This window comes from Hypanus sabinus, chromosome 10 (genome assembly GCF_030144855.1).
Source record: "Hypanus sabinus isolate sHypSab1 chromosome 10, sHypSab1.hap1, whole genome shotgun sequence".
Lineage (NCBI taxonomy): Eukaryota > Metazoa > Chordata > Chondrichthyes > Myliobatiformes > Dasyatidae > Hypanus > Hypanus sabinus.
This window is the reverse complement of record NC_082715.1, coordinates 17,882,966-17,905,291: the sequence shown is the minus strand read 5'-3', so window position 1 is coordinate 17,905,291 and position 22,326 is coordinate 17,882,966. Positions and strand designations below refer to the sequence as shown.

The following is a 22,326-nucleotide window of genomic DNA, read 5'->3' as shown; positions in this document are numbered from 1 at the left end:
TTGTTAACCACTTGTTCTGCTGGTGTCATTGCTACAAGTCATTTATTCTTTCCAGGTCTCTGCCATATTATAGAACAACTTTACTTTTCTCAGCAACTTGGAACTGTTTTATTTAGAATTTCGTTTTCTCCCATTTAGATCCTTTAGACAATAGACCATAAGACATAGGAGCAGAATTAAGCAGTTCGTCCCATCTCCCTCACCGCCCAATCATGGCTGACCCTCAACCCCACACTCCCGCACTCCCTTGCAACTATTGACACCCTTACCAATCAAGAAACTGTCAAGCTCTGCCTTAAATAGACCCAATGTCTTAGTCTCTATAGCCACCATAGGCAATGAATTCCACAAATTCACTACTCTCTGGCTAAAGGAATTCCTCCTCATCACTGTACTAAATGGACGTTCCTCTGTTCTGACGCGGTGCCTTCTGGTCCTAAATTCCCCTATACATCTACTCTATGTAGGCCTTTCAATACTCAATAAGTTTCAATGAGGCTCTCCCTCATTCTTATAAACTACAGTGAATATATGTCCAGAGTCATAGTGTTCCTCATGTGTTAATTTTTTCTTACTAAAGTCATTCTTGTGAACCTCCTGGACTCTCGACAATGCCAGTACATCTTTTGTTAGATAAGACATCCAAAACTGCTCACATTACTCCAAGTGCAGTCTGACCAATGCCTTAAAGCATTACATCCTCGTTTTTATATTCTAGACCTCTCAAAATGAATGCTAACATTGCATTTGTCTTTCTGACCAATGATTCAACACCTACAAGTAAACCATTAAGGAATCCCTGCACAAGGACTCTCAGGCCCCTCTACACCTCTGATTTTTGAATTTTATCCTCAGTTAGAAAGTCTGTACCTTTATTCCTTCTCCAAAGTGCATAACCATACACTTCCCTAAATTATATTGCATCTTACACTTCTTTTCCCATTGTCTCAGTCCTTCATCAGTCTCACCGCTTCCTTAATACTGCCTGCCCCTCCATCTGTTTTTGTATTGACTACAAACTTAGTCACAAAGTAATCAATTCTGTTATCCAGATCACGAAAAGAAGTGGGCCCAGCAATGACAGTCATCTGCAGCCAACCATAGCATGCCTCCTTTATTCCTGCACTTTGCTTTTTGCCAGTTAGCATATCTTCTATCCACATTAATGTCTTTCCTGTAATACCATGGGCTCTTATCTTATTAAGCAGCTTCTTATCAGCACCTTGTCAATGGCCTTCTTAAAATCCAAGTATATGACATCCACTGACTCTTTCTCTAACCTGTTTATTTCCTCAAAGATTTTCAACAGATTTGTCAGTCAGGATTTCCCCTTAAGGAAACCATGCAGACTTTAGCCGATTTAATCATGTGCCTCCAAGTACCCCAAAACCTCATCCTTAATAATGGACTCCAGCCTCTTCCCAACCACTGAAGTAAGGCATTACTGTAATTTCCTTTCCTCTGCCTCCTTCCCTTTTTAAAGAATGCAGTGGCCTCTGCAATTTTTCAGTACTCTTGAACTATTAAAGAATCTAGAGATTCTTGAAAAATCATTACTAATGCCTCCACAATCTTTTGATCTACCTCTTTCTGAACTCTGGGGTATAGTCCATTTGGTCCAGGTGACTTATCTACCTCAGACTTCTCAGCTTCCTAGAAATCATCTCCTTAGTAATAGCAACTACACACACTTCTCCCTGACACTCTAAAAATTTCTGGCATACTGCTATATCTTCCACAGTGAAGACTGAAACAAGATATTTGTTCAGTTTATATGCAATTTCTTTGTTATCTTTTACTCTTTATATATCTGAACAATCTTATGATATCCTCTGATATTATTAGCTAGCTTAACTTCATATTTCATTTTTTTCTCTTATGGCTTTTTAGTTGTTTTTTAAAAGCTTCACAAACTTCAAACTAAATTTATGTTAATCTAAGACTTCAAGTTGTTTTTTCTCTACACAGCTGATGTCTTGTTAAAAATTTCCAGCTCCACTATTTTGCTATTGGATTAAAGGGATTGTTCCTCTTTTTAATGTGGAAATGAAGAGGAGCAAATAGTTGATACCAAGACACTGAAGAGATAGATTTGTGTTAGCCTCTATTTACAAGGTGTGCTGAAGAATGTAATGCCTTGTGATAAAAAGTGGTTGAAGTAGAGATTATTGCATCTTTCAAAGGGAAATTGGAGAGATTTGCAAGGTGTAAAAATGTTTAAATATGATAAGGTGAATGAGAGCATTAGTGGAATCAATGCTAAAAGGGATCATTACAACATTTATTGTTTTAATGATACAGCATGGAACAGGCTGTTCTAGCTTAATGAGCCTCACCACCCAGTCACCCCTGACTTAACCTTAGCTCATTACAGAATAATGTACTATGACTAATTAACTTGTTAACCTGTGGGTCTTTGAAATGTTGGGGGGGGGGGGGGAAACAGGAGCGCTTAAAGTAAACCCACATTATTATGGGAAGGAACACACAAACTCTTTATAAAGGTGACGTCAGAATTGAACTATGAACTCCGACGCCCCAAACTGAAGTAGCATTGTGCTAAGTGCTAAGCTGCTTTGTATAGTGAGATACATCTCTGATGGAGGAACTTGGTGCCAACACCTGCCCTTTCTACTTCTGTCCACTGCTTTGCTGGTAACCTGGTTGAGGATTCAGTGCTCTAGAGCACTCACAATAAAATGATTTTTTTGCTGCATAACTTAGTGTGGAATGATCCACTGTGGCAATGTGTTATGGTAGCATGTGAGGGTTGGTGTTGGACATGCTGGAACAAGTGTTGCAGCTATTCAGTGCTAAGTTTAGATCTGCATCTGAACTGGCACCATGAGTGAGTGCCAGTCATTTTTGGCCATTGGCAGTAGCTTATCCACTTGTTGACATACTGTTTGTATCCTTGGTGTTTCTTCATCAGTTGTTCAATGTGATAGAAGTTGTTCACAATGCCCTTTTTGTCAGTCTGGAAATTGCCCCATACTTACAAATTCAGTGCCCTACTAACTCAGGTGAGATTGTTGGGATTGAGAAAGCTGAGTCAGGAACCTTAATCCTGAACCTGGAGGTGTGGGACCTAAGGCTCCTGTACCCCCCGGTCAATGGTAGTATTAAGAAAAGGTCATGTGGGGGTCCTTGGTGATAGAGTCGTAGAGTCATGGAAGAGTACAGCACAGAAACAGGCCCTTCAGACCATCCGGTCTGTGACAAACTATTTAAACGGCCTACTCCCATGGACTGCAGTGGGACCATTACTTTCAAACTCCCCTTAAGCATTGAAATCGAACTGCACTAGCAGCTTATTCCACACTCTCACAATCCTCTTGAGTAAAGAAGTTTCCCCTCATGTTCCCCTTAATTTTTTTCACCTTTCATCCTTAACCCATTACCTCTAGTTGTAGGTCCACCCAACCTCAGTGGAAAAAGCCTGCTTGCATTTACCCTATCTATATCCCTCACAATTTTGTATACCTTTATCAAATCTTCCCTCAATCTTCTACATTCCAAGGAATAAAGTCCTAATTTATTCAGTCTTCCCTTATAACTGTGGTTCTCCAATCCCGGCAACGTCCTTGTAAATTTTCTTTGTATTCTTTCAACCTTTACATCTTTTCTATAGGTAGGTGACCAAAACAGCACACAACACTCCAAATTAGTCCTTACCAAAGTCTTATACAACTTCAACACAGCATCCCATCTCCTGTATTCAGTACTTTGTTTTATGAAGGGCAGTGTGTCTAAAGTTTTCCTCATGACCATATCTATCCGTTTACCTGTGGTAGTGCTCCTTGTAAATGTGCTCAATGGTGGGGAGAGCTTTGCCTGCGATATACTGTGTCGGCTAAGTTCCTGTAGACTGGCCTGCAGTAATGGGCTGGATTCACTGTGCCAATTCAAAGGCATCCTTACACTCTTCATCTCTGCATTGTAAGAACCGACCCTTACCCTGGACAGCTCTCAGGCAGCCACTGCACATTACCTGAATTATTCAGTCCACACTGATCTATGTTAACTGTTTCATTGCTGCAGGAGTGCCAGCAGAAATCAAAATTCAGATTAAGTTCCTGACACAGCAGAATACAGCCAGAACAGATGGCTGTTTAATCTCCAGGGAAGTGTGCACTTCTGGGTGTTCTGACATCTGGCTCGAGAAGCTTTTAAAAATGAATATTCTGTAAAGTAGCAAGTGGGTTAACATGTGGGTTGTGCCCAGAACCATTTCACAACTTTCTCATTGGCATAGCGATCAAATTGCTGACATAATCAGTGAGTCTGTAGGATGTGGTGGCTCTAACTTTGTGATTCATACAACGGTACCCTTTTTCCCTGACCATACAGAATATGAAACGTATTGTGAATGCCATGGCAAGTTATTTCCTTTTGGGTTAGGTACTTAATTTATGTAAGATATTCTAGGATATGAATATGTACAATAGTTGGTTAGAAATTTCCTCATAGTTTGTATGGTTAATATTTGCATAATTATTTGCAATTGGATCTTATCATTAAATTAAAAGTACTGCAAATATTGGCAATTCAAATGAAAAAAAGAAAATGCTAGAAACACACAATTCTGATGGAAGGTTATCAATCTGAAAGATTTACTTTTGTTTCTTATCCATAGACGGCAGCTAATCAGATATTTGCATCCTCTTCCATTTTATTGTTTTATTGTTATTGAATCATTTCAAGAAATTATACAGTCGGCCCTCCGTATCCATGGGTTCCGCATCCGCGAATTCAACCAACTGTGGATCGGGATCGGAAAAAAAACCCAGACTCTCCAGCACTCGTTGTTTGAGCATGTACAGACTTTTTTTCTTGTCATTATTCCCTAAACAATACAGTATAGCAACTATTTACATTGTATTAGGTATTATAAGTAATCTAGAGATGATTTAAAGTATACGGGAGGATGTGCGTAGGTTATATGTAAATACTACGCCATTTTATATACGGGACCTGAGTGTCCGTGGAATTTGGTATCTGCGGGGGGTCCTGGAATTAAACCTCCACTGATCCGGAGGGCCGACTGTATGTCGAAACACGGAAATTTAAGTTAATAAAACTCACCAAGTGAACTTGTTCCCCTGTGTGTTTAGTATTCTGTTGCTGCTTCAAAGTACTGTAGAGAGTTCACAGTTACAGTGGTAGTTACTGTAAGATTCACCTAAATTATTAACCATCTTTTAATTATTTGCTCTGTAGGCTCAGCTACTGGACATGAAGTCTGAGCTAATTGATACTCAGGCTGAGAAAGCTGTGTTGGAGAAAGAAGTACATGATCAGCTTTTACAGCTTCATGCTGTCCAACTCCAGTTGCACGCCAAGACAGGACAGAATGTTGACTCAGGTTCAATCAAGGCTAAGCTGGTATGTTATCATTAAAACAAAATTAATTAATTCTAAAGTTACCTAGCTTTGTTTCAAGAATTGAATTATTTGGGTTGCTCCTGTTTTATGCAAATTATATTCATGCATCAACTTCAACACGGGGAGGAAGTGTTAAACCCTTCATGACTCTGGTGATCAATTAAAGGGTCTACAGAGCCTCATCCCGGTTTCTAGTACAAGCTTCACAACCTTGTTGATCTTGACTCTTCAACTACACAACAATGATGAGGTTTTATATTTTTTACTACTCTTTCAGGCAGTGAGTTCTAGACTCCTGCCACTTTATGGGTAAAAATAATCCTTCATCTCTTCACCACTCTTAAGAAAATTGATCCTTGTTGTTGACTTTATTTAGGTCCTTCATAACTTTATGCAATTCAGCTATGTTCTTTCACAGCCTTCACTGTTAGAGAAAACAGTCTCAACCCATCTATTTTTTATTTTAGTGCAGTTTTCTATTTCTGTACAATCTTTATAAAACCAGTCTGCATCCTTTATAGTATAATCACATCTTTCCTGTATTGACCAAAACTATTTGCAGAACTCAGCACACAAAAAAGTATTGTCGACATTTCAGGCTGAAACCCTTAGAGAAAACCAGTCCTGCCGAAGAATTTTGGCCCAAAGCATTGACTGTACTTTTTTCCATAGATGCTGCCTAGCCTGCTGAGTTCCTTCAACATTTAGTGTGTGTTGCTCGGACTTCCAGCATCTGCAGATTTCCTTTTGCTTGCAGAACTCAAGCTAGTTTTGAGTACAGTTTTAATGTAACTTTCCTATTGTTCTGTGCTTCAGAATCCCATATTTTTTTTTAAACTATCTTATAAATTTATCTTGCTGCCTTTGAGGATTTGGGAATATATGTTTCAAGTCTGTCTGCTTCTCCACAGTATGAATTGTCCTTCCTTATTTTATTATTCCTACCTCCTTTTTGTTGCATCTCCACTTGTATATTTATGTAATTATCTCAGCTTCTAGTTCCATTTGCCAAACAGAGCAGAACACCTCTATCTCTGTACAGTATCGATATGTTTCCCCTTCACCATTAACCAAGTGGGAATGCTTCTGTCAATTGGAAATTTCTTTTATTATGTTCCTTCTGTTATAAGTGATTTACAGTATATTACAATAAAGTGATGTACTGTGTTTTATTTATTTAATGAAATATGGCCCCTTTGAGCCGTGTTGCCTAGCAATCCCCCAGCTTAATCACAGGACAGTTTACAATGATTAATTAACCTACCAACCGGTTTGTCTTTAGATAGTGGGAGGAAACCCAGACAGTCACAGGGAGAATGTACAAACTCATTACATGTGGCGATGGGAATTGAACACTGTTGGTTGTACTGTAAACATGATGCAAACCACTAGCTACCATGCAGCCCCATATTGTAGATTACTATACACTAAAGATTGAGTTCTGACCATAGTGGAATCCTACCAGTAATATTGTATACACATTTGTTGTCCATTTGTACTCTTTTGGATATATAGATGTTTTAATTTAAAATGCTGCTCCTTTCACTGAAGTGCTGTAGAATTATATGGCAATGAATATTATCTCTATGGTACTTTTGTACAAACTCCTTTGATTTCTCTTTTTTCAGTGAATGTACCTTTTTAACTGTTTTCTATATGCTAACTTACTAACTTTTTTTTTCCTGTCCCAAGTCTGTCCATTCAGTGGATGAGATGGTAAGTGAGCACGCTGGTGTGGTTTTGTGTTGTGGGCTTTGTGCCAGCTCATGCTGCCTTCCATTAGTTTTGTACTTTCTGTATGTATCATGCTGGAATTTTGATTTTGGACTCTAGCAGAGGACTGACTGTTGGTAAATAGAGTTAGTGTTTGATGTTTACATTGAGCACAACAGTGGTAAATTGAACTAGTCCTCACCAGTAATTCGATATAAATAAGTTAATTCACTGTTACTACAACTCTTAATATGTTGACCATTTTTCACTGGTGTTTTACCAAAGTCATTGCAATATACATTTTTTACAAACTCAGTGTAGCATATGTAGGATTCGTAACAAGGTGGATGAATTGAATGTGCAGATAGTTGTTAATGAATATGATATAGTTGGGATCACAGAGACATGGCTCCATGGTGACCAAGGATGGGAGCGCAACATCCAGGGGTATTCAATATTCCGGAGAGATAGACAGGAAAGAAAAGGAGGTGGGGTAGCATTGCTGGGAGATTAACACAATAGAAAGGAAGGACATTAGCCTGGAGGATGTGGAATCGATATAGATAGAGCTGCATAACACTAAGGGGTAGAAAACGCTGGTGGGAGTTGTGTACAGGCCACCTAACAGTAGTAGTGAGGTTGGGGATGGCATTAAACAGGAAATTAGAAATGCGTGCAATAAAGGAACAGTAGTTATAATGGGTGACTTCAATCTACGTATAGATTGGGTGAACCAAGTTGGTAAGGGTGCAGAAGAAGAGGATTTCTTGGAATGTATGCGAGATGGTTTTCTGAACCAACATGTCGAGGAACCAGCTAGAGAGCAGGTCATTCTAGATTGGGATTTGAGCAGTGAGGAAGGGTTAGTTAGCAATCTTGTTGTGCGAGGCCCCTTGGGTAAGAGTGACCATAATATGGTGGAATTCTTCATTAAGATGGAGAGTGACATAGTTAATTCAGAAACAAAGGTTCTGAACTTAAAGAAGGGTAACTTTGAAGGTATGAGACGTGAATTAGCTAAGATAGACTGGCAAATGATACTTAAAAGGGTTGTCGGTGAATATGCAATGGCAAGCATTTAAAGATCGCATGGATGAACTGCAACAATTGTTCACCCCAGTTTGGCAAAAGAATAAACCAGGGAAGGCAGCGTACCCATGGCTGACAAGGGAAATTAGGGATAGTATCAAGACAAAGGAAGAAACATACAAATTAGCCAGAAAAAGCGGCGCACCTAAGGACTGGGAGAAATTCAGAGTCCAGCGGAGGAGGACAAAGGGCTTAATTAGGAAAGGGAAAAAAGATTATGAGAGAAAGCTGGCAGGAAACATAAAAACTGACTGTAAAAGCTTTTATAGATGTGAAAAGAAAAAGATTGGTCAAGACAAATGTAGGTTCCTTACAGTCAGAAACAGGTGAATTGATCATAGGGAACAAGGACATGGCAGACCAATTGAATAACTACTTTGGTTCTGTCTTCACTAAGGAGGACATAAATAATCTTCCAGAAATAGTAGGGACCGAGGGTCCAGTGAGATGGAGGAACTGAGGGAAATACATGTTAGTAGTAAAGTGGTGTTAGATAAATTGAAGGGATTAAAGGCAGATAAATCCCCGGGGCCAGATGGTCTGCATCCCAGAGTGCTTAAGGAAGTAGCCCAAGAAATAGTGGATGCATTAGTGATAATTTTTCAAAACTCCTTAGATTCTGGATTAGTTCCTGAGGATTGGAGGGTGGCTAATGTAACCCCACTTTTTAAAAAAGGAGGGAGAGAAAAACTGGGGAATTATAGACCGGTTAGTCTGACATCGGTGGTGGGGAAAATGCTAGAGTCGATTATCAAAGATGTAAGAACAGCACATTTGGAAAGTGGTGAAGTCATTGGACAAAGTCAGCATGGATTTGTGAAAGGAAAATCATGTCTGACGTATCTTATAGAATTTTTTGAAGATGTAACTAGTAGAGTGGATAGGGGAGAGCCAGTGGATGTGGTATATTTAGATTTTCAAAAGGCTTTTGACAAGGTCCCACACAGGAGATTAGTGTGCAAACTTAAAGCACATGGTATTGGGGGTATGGTATTGATGTGGATAGAGAATTGGTTGGCAGACAGGAAGCAAAGAGTGGGAGTAAATGGGACCTTTTCAAAATGGCAGGCAGTGACTAGTGGGGTACCTCAAGGCTCAGTGCTGGGACCCCAGTTGTTTACAATATATATTAATGATTTAGACGAGGGAATTAAATGCAGCATCTCCAAGTTTGCGGACGACACGAAGCTGGGCGGCGGTGTTAGCTGTGAGGAGGACCCTAAGAGGATGCATGGTGACTTGAATAGGTTAAGTGAGTGGGCAAATTCATGACGGATGCAATTTAATGTGGATAAATGTGAGGTTATCCACTTTGGCTGCAAGAACAGGAAAACAGATTATTATCTGAATGGTGGCCGATTTGGAAAAGGGGAGATGCAACGAGACCTGGGTGTCATTGTACACCAGTCATTGAAGATGGGCGTGCAGGTACAGCAGGCAGTGAAAAAGGCAAATGGTATGTTGGTATTCATAGCAAAAGGATTTGAGTACAGGAGCAGGGAAGTTCTACTGCAGTTGTACAAGGCCTTGGTGAGACCGCACGTAGAGTATTGTGTGCAGTTTTGGTCCCCTAATCTGAGGAAAGACATTCTTGCCATAGAGGGAGTACAAAGAAGGTTCACCAGATTGATTCCTGGGATGGCAGGACTTTCATTTGAAGAAAGACTGGATCGACTAGGCTTATACTCACTGGAATTTAGAAGATTGAGGGGGGATCTCATTGAAACGTATAAAATTCTAAAGGGAATGGACAGTCTAGATGCAGGAAAATTGTTTCTGATGTTGTGGAAGTCCAGAACGAGGGGTCACAGCTTAAGGATAAAGGAGAAGCGTTTTAGGACCGAGATTAGGAAAAACTTCTTCACACAGAGAGTGGTGAATCTGTGGAATTCTCTGCCACAGGAAACAGTTGAGGCCGGTTCACTGGCTATATTTAAGAGGAAGTTAGATCTGGCCCTTCTGGCTCAAGGGTTCAGGGAGTATGGAGAGAAAGCAGGTACAGGGTTCTGCGTTGAATGATCAGCCATGATCACAGTGAATGGCGGTGCAGGCTTGAAGGGCCGAATGACCTCCTCCTGCACCTATTTTCTATGTTTCTATGACTGTTGGGTTAAGAAAAGTTTAATAATTAACAAAGCAAGCACCAAGACAGTTGCACAGCATTAACTACTGCACTTATTTCCAGCATCTGTAGAATTTCTTGTGTTAACTTGTTTCATAGTTTGTTATTTTCAGAACTAAGGAAAATATTAAGTATTTTCAAATGTCTTGAGTATTCTGTTTTATGAGCTTCATGTGATAGATCATTGTGGCAAACAGGCTTTGTGTCACCAAAGATCATTGACATAAATGAAATTATATAATTTACATACTCCTGCTTTTGAAATCTAAAGTATATTTTCTTTTTCTACAGCTTAAATATTAAGAAGCTTGACATTGAATAATAGGAAAGCTAGGTGGAATAATATTCTCATGCTCCTGGCTTTTTGTTGCTAATTTCTGTTTCTGAGTTTAAAGCCGTTTATTAACTTTTGCTTTGTAGTTTTCAGAGACAGCATTTTAATTATGCTTTGAGATAGCCAATAAAAATATCACTGTTAGTACTTGAGTTCTCTGGTCACACTGTGACTGAATTATTCAAATCCAGCTCCAGATTTTGACTTGGATACTCTTTAGCGTTGGGATATTGGGGTCTTGGTTCTCATTGCAAAGGACTTTTTGTTTTGATGAGACTGATGACATGTAATGGTAAACAATGTGTATGTTTTTTTTTGGAAGGAGAAAGAATTAGAAGCCAATAAAAAAGAAAAAGTGAAGGAAGCAAAACTGGAAGCTGACGTAAAGCTACTAAGAAAAGAGAATGAAGCCCTGCGACGACATATAGCGGTTCTACAAGCTGAAGTTTACGGTGCAAGGCTAGCAGCCAAGTATCTGGATAAAGAGCTAGCGGGCAGGTAAGCAGTGGCTCACAATTACTGACTATTACCACAATTCTAACTAAAAAGCAGTCTAGCTCTGTTCATTTGGTAAATGACTTAGAATTGTAGAGTCATAGAGCACTACAGAAAAAAAACAGGTCATCTCACAGGCTGATCAGTTACATTCTGCCTTTTCCCATCAAACTACACTTGGACCATCACCCTCCATCCCCTCCTATCCCTGTGCCAATCCAGACTTCTTTAAATGTAATAACTTGAGTTTAGATATCTACATTTTCACAATTAAATTTAGATATTGATCCAACTGGTAAAGAGGCATACAAAACATAACAGAAAATTTGGGAAAATCTACAAAGTCTAGTTATTATGGTGAAAGGAAGAACTTTCCTGTTGAATAGTCATATTTAAAGATTCACTCTATATTTTCTCAGTTTTTGTTACTCCTCAGACAACATAGTGATCGGTTATTAATTCTATTGACTTGCCCTTGGGTAATGTCTTCGCAGAGATTGCAAATAGATAGAGAGATAGATACTTTATTGATCCTAAATGAAATTACCTTGTCACAGTAGCACTACAAGTGCACAGATATAAATGTTCAATATGTAAGCATGGGATTCCTTTATGTCTTTCTGTTTTGCCCCACATGCCAAGATTTGCTAGCTTATTTGGTTACTGAAAATAATTTCTTCATCTTAGGTTAGTAGCAAGAAAAGACTCAAAGGAAAGTTGATGCACATTGTTTGCGAGAATAAATTGTGGATATACAGGGAACTTGAAGAATGGGAACGGGATCGATACGATTATTCCACTGGAAGCCAGTATGGAGCTAGTGGGCCGAACAGTCAGCGTCAATATCAGATTCTGTTCCATTAAAATGAAAATGGGTCTGAATCTGATTTAAATATAACTTCTTTAAGAAACCACCATTTATTTTTAGAGAACACAAAGTGCTGGAGGAACTCAACAGGTCAGGCAACATCTGTGGAAGGGATTAAAGAGTTGACATTTCGTCCCAAGACCCATTCCATTCCATAGATGCTGCCTGCTCTGCTGAGTTCCTCCAGCATTTTGCATGAGTTACTCTAGATTTCTAGTATCTGCTGAATCTCATGATTATGATTTGTAGCATCTATTTTTTTAAAACCTCCTAATTGTTAATATGTTTCATGCAGGGTCCAACAAATCCAGCTTTTGGGTCGAGACATGAAAGGACCTGCTCATGATAAACTCTGGAACCAGCTAGAAGCAGAAATACATCTTCATAGACATAAAACAGTTATTAGGGCATGCCGAGGACGCAATGACCCTAAACGACCCTTGCCCACGCCACCTGGACATGTACACAAAATTTCAAATTTCACTCTTCTAACTAAAGATAATGTTTACTAGTATATTAGCTTGTTTTATTAAGAACCTTCCAAATGATGAAATTCTCCTTGAGCCTCAATAAGAGGTACAAAGTTTGAGATTGAAACATATCTCTAGGTTGAAGTATTACTTCAGTTCTTGATCTTGCTTATGTTTTTAGGAGTGTTTTCAAATGGTGCAAGTGTTCATCTGTCAACATTTCTAATGAATACTTAATAGGTTTTAGTTATCTGATTTGTGCAAATGGTTATTGTATTTATGAACATATTAAAGCAAAGAGTATTATTTTCATTATTACCTTGCCTATGCAATTCATATAATTCTTTTACTACTTTCACAAGATTCCTCAAGGCAACCAAAACCATAGAAACCTTAGCAGAAAACAAATGTATGTGCTCAATTTAGATTCAACTGGTGCATGTTTGGGAAACCCTGGTCTGTGATGACATTATGATTGGGATAATCAAATACTGACAGTGATAGTGCAGGACAAATGAGGGTTAAGTAGAGAAATTGAAGTGTGGACGTGTGGAGTTGCAAATGGAAGAAGCAGTTGACTTAACTTTAATCAAATACATGTTGGGCATTTTAATGCACTCATTTCAAATTGACCTACTGTAATTATATAATACAGTAAAATCAATCTACATGAGGAACTTTGTTGTAACTAGGAACTTAAACAATTACAATTTTAGGCTGTAAATCCAGACTTAGACGCTTGACTATTTACCAAGAATTTGTGCCGTACACAAGAGGTCTGATTGAAGTACAGAGAGACCTTCACACCTCTGTACATCATAGGCTTAGGCAGATATAGTACATGTCAATTTTGTAAGAAGTTTACTTCAATAAAGAGTGTAATATATAAATCTCTATCAGTGCTGGAGTATTTAAACGATTTGAGTTCTGAAAGTTGAATAATAGTATTACAGGATTTACCTTTTCATAAAAATCAAAATTTTTATTTGATGATGCCCTTTCAAAATCTTAATTAGATCTTAATATTTTTTCATTGTTTTCCAGAAAATTAGATTTGACTGGAATGTGTGTTCTTAATTAAAATATTAAAAAAACTTCAGGTGCTAGACATGAGAGATAAATCAGTGCAATTCAAGCATTTCAGATTGAAGACCCTTCATCAGGGTTCTGATGAATTGCCTTCATTCTGAATAATTCTGTTTTACTTTCTACAATTATAATCTTAATGCTTAAAATTCCAACAGCTGACTATTAGTGAATTATGTACTTATTTTTGCATTATAAGATTTTTTTCTAATGTTTAAAAAGCATAGTTATGTTAAATTATTTCATAAATTGCTCAATTTTATAAGATTTTAAAGAAGTATCACAAGGGTTTTCCCTGCTTTTCACATTCAAAAATTATTTATCTGTTCCTCTTTCCTGAAATTAGGATCCAGATATAATTAGGAAGACCCAAGGAGTTGGGCCAATTCGCAAAGTACTGTTGGTTAAAGAGGATCATGAAGGACTTGGTATATCGATTACAGTAAGTCTGCTGTAACATTAATCCAGGTTTATCTTGTTGTAGTAATGAAAACACTGATGTTAACTCAAAACAGAAACTTCATATGAGTATTAATTGTAATGGTTAATTTTATTTAATTTGAATGATGAGCAGCATACGTTTGATCTTTAACTCATGTGAGTTTTAATTTATAATCCCTCAACAATTATTTCAATTTTAATTTCAAATTCTTATGGAATTGGCCAACATTAGTCATCACAATGTGTAATCTTAATTGCCTATAACTTTTTCTTGATTTATCACCTATGTTCTCAAACATTGAAAATCAACATTATAACAGGTTATTTGGATTCAACAGGTAATTTGGATTCTATTTATGGAATAGCTGTTGTATGTTGATGAAGTTTCACAGGTTGAAGGTTTATGAAGGGCTACTCATGGAGTTGTAGATTTGTTGCAGAATAAAACTCATGTTTGTTCTTAAATTTGGTATCCACAGCTTCAAGATTAATGTTCTTTAAAAATTAGCAGAGGCTGATAATGTTCCATGATATCCACAAAGTCAATAAGCTTAGACTCTCCTGCTTCATAAGTATGAGGTTGTGAGCAGAGTGTATCTGAGTTTTATAGTTTTAGTAAAGTTTACTGTACCAATTTGGGGTTAGTTGATTCTTTTGAAAGATTTAAATGGAAAAGTTTTAAAAAGTAGAGTAGAAAAATAAGGCTTGGATAACTTTTGTGTAATTGATAGCACTTGCGACAGTAGAATTAGCGTTTATAACTGTAGTTCTTGTATATGGTTCGTTGCAAGACCTTATCACTTAATAGATTGTGTGCATATATAAACAAGAAAGAAAATTGGAGACAATGGAAAGATAGCAAAGTCAGCTTTGAAGAGAAGTATATTGTAGGAACATTTTAGGCAGATTTGAGGTTAAGGATTTATAGTACAGAATCCACAGATTCATTGTAACACACACAAAATGCTGGAGCAACTCAGTAAGTCAGGCAGAACTTATGGAAATAGTCATAGAAAGCTACAGCACAGAAACAGGCCCTTCGGTCCATGTTAAACCATATAAACTGCCTAGTCCCATGGATCTGCACGTGAGCCATAGCTCTCCATATTCCTCCCATCCATGTACCTATCCAAACTTCACATGATACTCCAAAACTGCACACGATATTCCAAATTAGCCTTCATCAACGCCTTATGCAACTTCAACATAACATCTCAACTCATGTAGTCATTACTTTGATCCATGAAGGCCAATGTGCCTAAAGCTTTCTTTATGACCCTATCTATCTGTGACAACAATTCCAATTAATTATAGACCTGTATTCTTAGATCTCTTTGTCCTACTGCACTTCTCAGTGCCATTGCATTTGCCATTTTTCAGCCCATTTTCCCAGCTGATCCAGTTCCTGTTGCTATCTTTGATAGTTTTCCTTGCTGTCCATTACATCCCCCAGTCTTGGTGTCATCTGCAAATTAACTGATCCAGTTAACCACATTATCATCCAGATTGTTGATACAGATTACAAACAACACTGTTCCCTGCAGCAGTCTGCTAGTCACGGGCTACGGTTAGAGAGGTAATCACCGACTACTACTCTCTGCTTCTCTCACAAAGCCAGTGTCTAACCAAATCTTGAGTGTCTCATCTTGAATGCCAAACATCTGAATTTTCTTGACCAACCTCCCATGCAGGACCTTGTCAGATGCCTTGCTAAAGTCCATGTAGACAACATCCAATACCTTTGTCATCTTTCCTCAAACAACTTGATAAGATTGGCTAGACACGATCTACCACACACAAAGCAATGCTGACTATCCTTAGTCAGTCCCTGTCTATCTAAATATTCATATATCTGGCCCCCTAGAATACCTTCCAATAACTTTCTCACTACTGATGTCAGGTTCACTGGCCTAAATCATGTTCCTAGTTTATTCTTAGTTTCTTTCTTAAATAACGGAACAATATTAGCTACACTCCAATCCTCTGGTACCCCACCCATTGCTAAGGATGATTTAAGTATCTCTGCTAGGGCCCCTGCAATTTCTGCACTTGCATCCCACAGGGTTCGAGGTAACTCCTTGACAAGCCCTGGGGATTTGTCCACCTTTATTTGTCTCAAGATAGCAAACACCTCCTCCTCTGTAATCTTTATAAAATCCATGACCTTGCTTCTGCTTTGCCTCACTTCTATAGACTCTGTGTCCATCTCCTGAGTAAACACAGATGCAAAAAATCCATTTAAGATCTCCTCCATCTCTTTCAGCTCCACCTATATAGATTACCATTCTGATCTTCCAGAGGACCAGTTTTGTCCATTGCAATCCTTTTACACTAAACATATCTGTAGAAGCCATTTGGGTTCTCCTTCACTGTGTCCGCTAGAGCAACGTCGTGCTTTCTTTTAGCCTTCTTGATTTGCTTCTTAAGTGTTATCTTCATTTCCTATACTCCTCAAGTGCCTCATTTCTTCCAACCTGCCTATACCTGTTATGCACCTCATTTTTGTTTCTTAATTAGGACCTCAATATCTCTCAAAAACTAAGGTTACCTAAACTTGTTAACTTGCCTCTTGTTCTGACAGGCACATTTCAGCTTTGTACTCTCAAAATTTCATTTTTGAAGGCCTCCCACTTACTAAGTATACCTTTTCCAGAAAACAGCCTGTTCCAATCCATGCTTGTCAGATCCTTTCTGATCTCATGAAAATTGGCCTTTCTCCAATTTAGAATCTCAGCCTGACGACTTTTCCATAATTACCTTTAGACTAATGGCATTATGAAAGTGTTCCCCTACACACACTTCTCATTTACTAATAGGAGATCAAGTTTTTCACAGTCTCGTGTGACTTCTACGTACTGATTATGGAAACTTCCCTGAACACATTTGACAGCCTATATCCCATCTAGTCCTTTTACAGTATGGGAGTCCCAGTCATTATGAGGAAAGTTAAAATCACGTACTATCACGATTTTGCGTTTTTTGCAACAGTCTGTGATCTTTCTACAAATTTGTTCCTCTAAATCCAGACTTTCCAAGCTGAAACCCTTCTTCAGGGCTGGAAAGAAAGGGGGAAGATGATAGAATAAAAATCATTTTCATATTCATAAATTCATAACAACTGAATAGCTAAATTATGAGATGTGAAGAATTAATGAATGGATGATATAATAATCACAGCTATAGGGGATTGGCAAAATAAGCTAATCCTAGTCAGTTGGTTATGAGAACTTTGTGAACTGTGAGATTGTTGGGCCCTGAAGACATTTTGTACCTCTGTATTCAAATTACCAACTTGGTAGTTCAGTGAAATCTAGGCTTTGACTCTCAATTCCATATCAACCAAGAGACAAAGGTGGTAGTGAAGAGTTAAATGAGTTTAGCTGGAGCAAATGGCACCTTCTCAGAATTTTATTCTGATTGGAAAATACTACGTGAGTTCTCGTATTTCAGATTTATTCAAAATTATGTGTTATATGATTATTGGAGATTATATAAAAATTCTCTCTGTATATTTAGGCAAATGTGTATGCATTAAAATTTGTTTGTGTTTGTTTATAAAATTTCCATTACATTACTCAATTATCCTATACAGTTTTTCCTTGAGCTAAGAGTGACTGATCCAAATTGTGTTTGTGTGTACAGCACAGAAACAGGACTTCAATTCATTATGCTTATTTATTTATCAATCTATCTATCTATCTATCTTTGTTCATTTATACTAATCCCATTTCCCTGCATTAGGAATATCTCTTAAGCATAATGATTACATCTGACTTCATCACTGCCTCTGGTAATGGGTTCCAGATATCAATCACTCTGCGTACGTAAAACCTTTACTTTATATCCTTTTTAATGTTCTTCTCTTCCTAAAGCTGTTCCTGCTTGTTTTTTTCACAGCTCTTCGATGAGAAAGGAATTCTATTTATCTGTCCAATACTTCATAAAATTTTATGCACCTCTATTAGCTTATTTTCCATGGAAAATAAATCGAGCCTCTCCAATCTCCCCCATTAACTAAAGTCCTCCAATCTAGGTGACACCCTGCGGAGTCTCTTTGGCACTCTCTCCATCACAACCACGTCCTTCCTTTAATATGGCAACCAGAATTGTACACCAGTTGTGAGGTAATCTACAATATTAGAGTTCCACAATATAACATATGATGGTTTCAAGAGAGCCATTCTTGCAATGGACATTCATAATGAAAGAGTTTTATTCCCTTTAAAAATGATTAATTATGATGAAATTCCAGGACAATATTGAGATATGATAGGGTCTTTTAAAAGACTCCTGGACAGGTATATGGAGCTTAGAAAAATAGAGTGCTATGAGTAACCTTAGGTAATTTCTAAGGTAAGGACATGTTTGGCCCAGCTTTATGGGCCAAAGGGCCTGTATTGTGCTGTAGGTTTTCTATGTTCTATGAGTATAAAATGTTTAGACGTTTTCAGTGTTCAGTCGTGAACTAAATGCAACATCTTTCTGAATTGTAAAACAGGGTGGCAAGGAGCATGGAGTCCCAATTCTAATATCAGAAATCCACCCAGGCCAGCCTGCTGAGCGATGTGGTGGCCTTCATGTTGGAGATGCCATACTAGCTGTTAATGGAATAAATTTAAGAGATGCAAAACACAAAGAAGCTGTTACAATCCTTTCCCAGCAGGTAAATGAAGAGACCAATGCGGTATAAAGGTGTATGTGTGGTTGCCAAAGTATTGCTTGTGAATGTGAAGCCTTGAGCTTGTGGTTACTCTATATTTGAAATGTTAATCTGGCTTTATTCTCCATGGTTTCTCTATAACAGTTGGCTCTCCTTATCCATGGGGTATTAGTTCTGGGACCCCCCCCCCCCCCACGGATACCAGAAAATGCGGATGCTCAAGTCCTTTATTTAACCTGTGTCAGTGTGGTAGACCTTAGGACTCGGCAGAGCTCCAGACCTTAATTAACCTGCATCAGTGTGGTGGACTTTAGGACCCGACTGAGCTCCGGACCTTATTTAACTTGTCTCAGTGCGGTGGACTTTAGGACCCGACTGAGCTCCGGACCTTATTTAACCTGTCTCAGTGTGGTGGACTTTAGGACCCGACTGAGCTCCGGACCTTATTTAACCTGTCTCAGTGTGGTGGACTTTAGGACCCGACTCAGCTCCGGACCTTATTTAACGTGTCTCAGTGCGGTGGACTTTAGGACCCGACTGAGCTCCGGACCTTATTTAACCTGTCTCAGTGCGGTGGACTTTAGGACATGGCAGAGCTCAGGAACTGCTGCCTGTTCCATTGACGGAAAACGATCACGATTGAAAATAAAGTGGAAATAATAAAGCAATCGGAAAGAGGTGAAATGCCATTGGTCATCGGAAAAGGCTACAGTCAGTCAACGATCGGAACAATTTTAAAGGATAAAGTGAGAATAATAGAGCATGTGAAAGACCCTGCCCCAATGAAAGCTGCAATTATTACTAAGCAACACAGTGTTTTAATTATTGAAATACATACGTTTCTTAAGGGTTTTATATGCATAGAAAGGTAAAATATATGCTATTTACTAAGACAAATGTTTGACTAACTGACGCTAAGTAATACTGGATGTACCTGTTCCAACTTGGCTTCTGGTTTTCTTTTCCAATCCCGATCCGCGGTAACCTATGCAACATTCTCCTGTATATTACTTATAATACTTAATACAATATAAATGCCATGTAAATAGATGTTACACCGTATTGTTTAGGGAATGCTGACAAGAAAAAAAAATCTGTACATGCTCAAACAACAAGTGCTGGAGAGAGAACTTCTGGGTTTTCCTGATCTGAGGGTGGTTGAATCTGCGCGTTCGGAACCCCTGGATAAGGAGGGCCGACTGTACTTCATATTTGCAATATGTTTACCCTTTATTCCAACCTGATATTGTAGTGTGTGAAGGAAGAGAAGTGGGTGCAGTTACTATAGCAAGGGAAGAGATGCTCAAAAACCTGAAAGCCAAAGCTGAAAAAGTACACGTCACCTGGACCAGATGAACTGCACGCTAGGGTTCTGAAAGAGGTAGTGTTAGAAATGGGGTGGCATTAGAAATGATCTTTCAAAAATCTTTCTTTTCTTTTTCAATCTTTTTATTAAATTTCATATATAAAAAAAAACAACACATAATAATGAATAGATTACAGATTCAATAAACTTGAGATTACATTAGTAATAGGATAATAATATCCTATTAAAACATCCATCAACAAAAGGTACATAAATCAATCAAGTCTATATAAATATATATGAAAAAAAAACAAAAATAATCGTCGAAAAAAGAAGAAAAAAAAAAATTGAAATTATATATGAGAAAAAATATATATTGAAAAAAAATACTAAACTAAAGCTAACATGGGCAATAATAGCACTTTATAAATATATAAAGGTGTTAAGAAAAGAACTCCGGAACTCCATACCTGAACAAGTATAAGTAGAGAAAAGGATCTGAAATAGGCCAAATTAATTCATATGAAAGTGTCGAATAAATGGTCCCCAGGTTTCTTCAAATTTAATTGAAGAATCAAAGATAGTGCTTCTGATTTTTTCCAAACTCAGATAAGAAATAGTTTGGGAGAACCACTGAAATGTAGTAGGAGGATTTACTTCTTTCCAGTTTTGTAATATAGACCTTCTGGCAATTAATGTTACAAAGGCAATCATTCGTCTGATTGAAGGGGAAAGCTGATTGCCATCTTCATTTGGTATACCGAAAATTGCAGTAATAAAATGGGGTTGTAAATCGATATTCCATACTGAGGAAATGACATCAAAAATGTCCTTCCAATAGTTATGTAAAGTGGGACATGTCCAAAACATGTGAGTCAATGAAGCCACTTCTAAGTGACATCTGTCACATTGAGGATTAATATGCGAATAAAATCGGGCAAGCTTATCTTTAGACATATAAGCTCTATGTACAATTTTAAATTGTATTAAAGCATGTTTAGCACAAATAGAGGAGGAATTAACCATTTGTAAAATTTTTTCCCATTTATCTGTTGATATATTACATCGAAGTTCTTTTTCCCATTCTTGTCTAATTCTATCCGATATTTCTGGCTGTATCTTCATAATCATGTTATAAATAAAAGCTACTAATCCCTTCTGACAAGGATTAAAAGTAAAAATCAAATCTGAAAAATCCGATGGAGTTGAGTTAGGAAAAGATGGAAGAATTTTATGTAAGAAATTTCTAATTTGTAAGTATCTAAAAAAATTAGATTTAGGTAATTCAAATTTGTTGGATAGTTGATCAAAAGACATCAAAGTACCTTCAAAAAAAAGATCACGAAAACATTTTATACCTTTCCTTTTCCATATACTAAAAGCTTGATCTGTCAATGAAGGTTTAAAAAAAAAATTACATAAAATAGGGCTATCCAGAGCAAAGTTTTTCAGATTAAAGAATTTGCGAAATTGAAACCAAATTCGTAGTGTATGTTTAACAACAGGGTTAGATATCTGTTTATTGAATTTGGCTAAATCAATAGGAAGAAAAGAACCAAGAACGGAAAATATAGAATATCCCTTAACCTCACTACATTCCAAATTTACCCACTGTGGGCACACAGGTGAATCCAAATCTAGTTTCCAGTACATTAGGTTACGAATATTATTCACCCAATAATAAAATCTAAAGTTAGGTAAAGCTAGACCACCATCTTTTTTAGACTTTTGTAATTGCCTTTTGCTTAACCTAGGATTTTTATTTTGCCACACAAATGAGGAAATTTTTGAATCAATATTATCAAAAAAAGATTTAGGAATAAAAATTGGTAAAGCTTGGAATAAATATAAAAATTTCGGTAAAATCATCATTTTAATAGCATTAATCCGACCAACTAATGATAAAAATAAGGGAGACCATCTAGTAGTAAGTTGCTGAATTTGATGAAGCATAGGTAAAAAATTCAGTCCAAATAAATCTTTATATTTCTTGGTGATTTTTATACCTAAATAGATAAAGTTATCAGTAACAACTTTAAATGGCATCCTATCACTCAATAAAGTTTGCGCGTTTAAAGGGAATAACTCACTCTTATCTAAGTTTAACTTATAACCAGAAAAGCTACCAAATTGAGCCAACAAGGATAAAATAGCAGGAATAGACCTACTAGGATTAGAAATATATAACAACAAATCATCAGCATAAAGCGATAATTTGTATAACTTCTCATTACGGGTAATACCAAAAATATTAGGAGACTCACGAATAGCAATAGCTAAAGGTTCTAATGCAATATTAAATAATAAAGGACTTAAAGGACAACCTTGTCTCGTACCACGAGATAATTGAAAAAAAG

The 22,326-nt window shown here is 37.5% G+C and overlaps 1 protein-coding gene across 1 annotated transcript in view; it reads left to right on the top strand.

Moving 5' to 3' along the window:
* gopc (golgi-associated PDZ and coiled-coil motif containing) overlaps positions 1-22,326 on the top strand; it is a 62,360-nt gene that overhangs the window by 24,536 nt on the left and 15,498 nt on the right. The window contains exons 2-6 of the mRNA XM_059981462.1: positions 5,221-5,385; positions 10,966-11,141; positions 12,302-12,467; positions 13,909-14,004; positions 18,502-18,666. Of these exons, the coding sequence (XP_059837445.1) occupies positions 5,221-5,385; positions 10,966-11,141; positions 12,302-12,467; positions 13,909-14,004; positions 18,502-18,666 (768 nt within the window). The remainder of the gene's footprint in view (positions 1-5,220; positions 5,386-10,965; positions 11,142-12,301; positions 12,468-13,908; positions 14,005-18,501; positions 18,667-22,326) is intronic.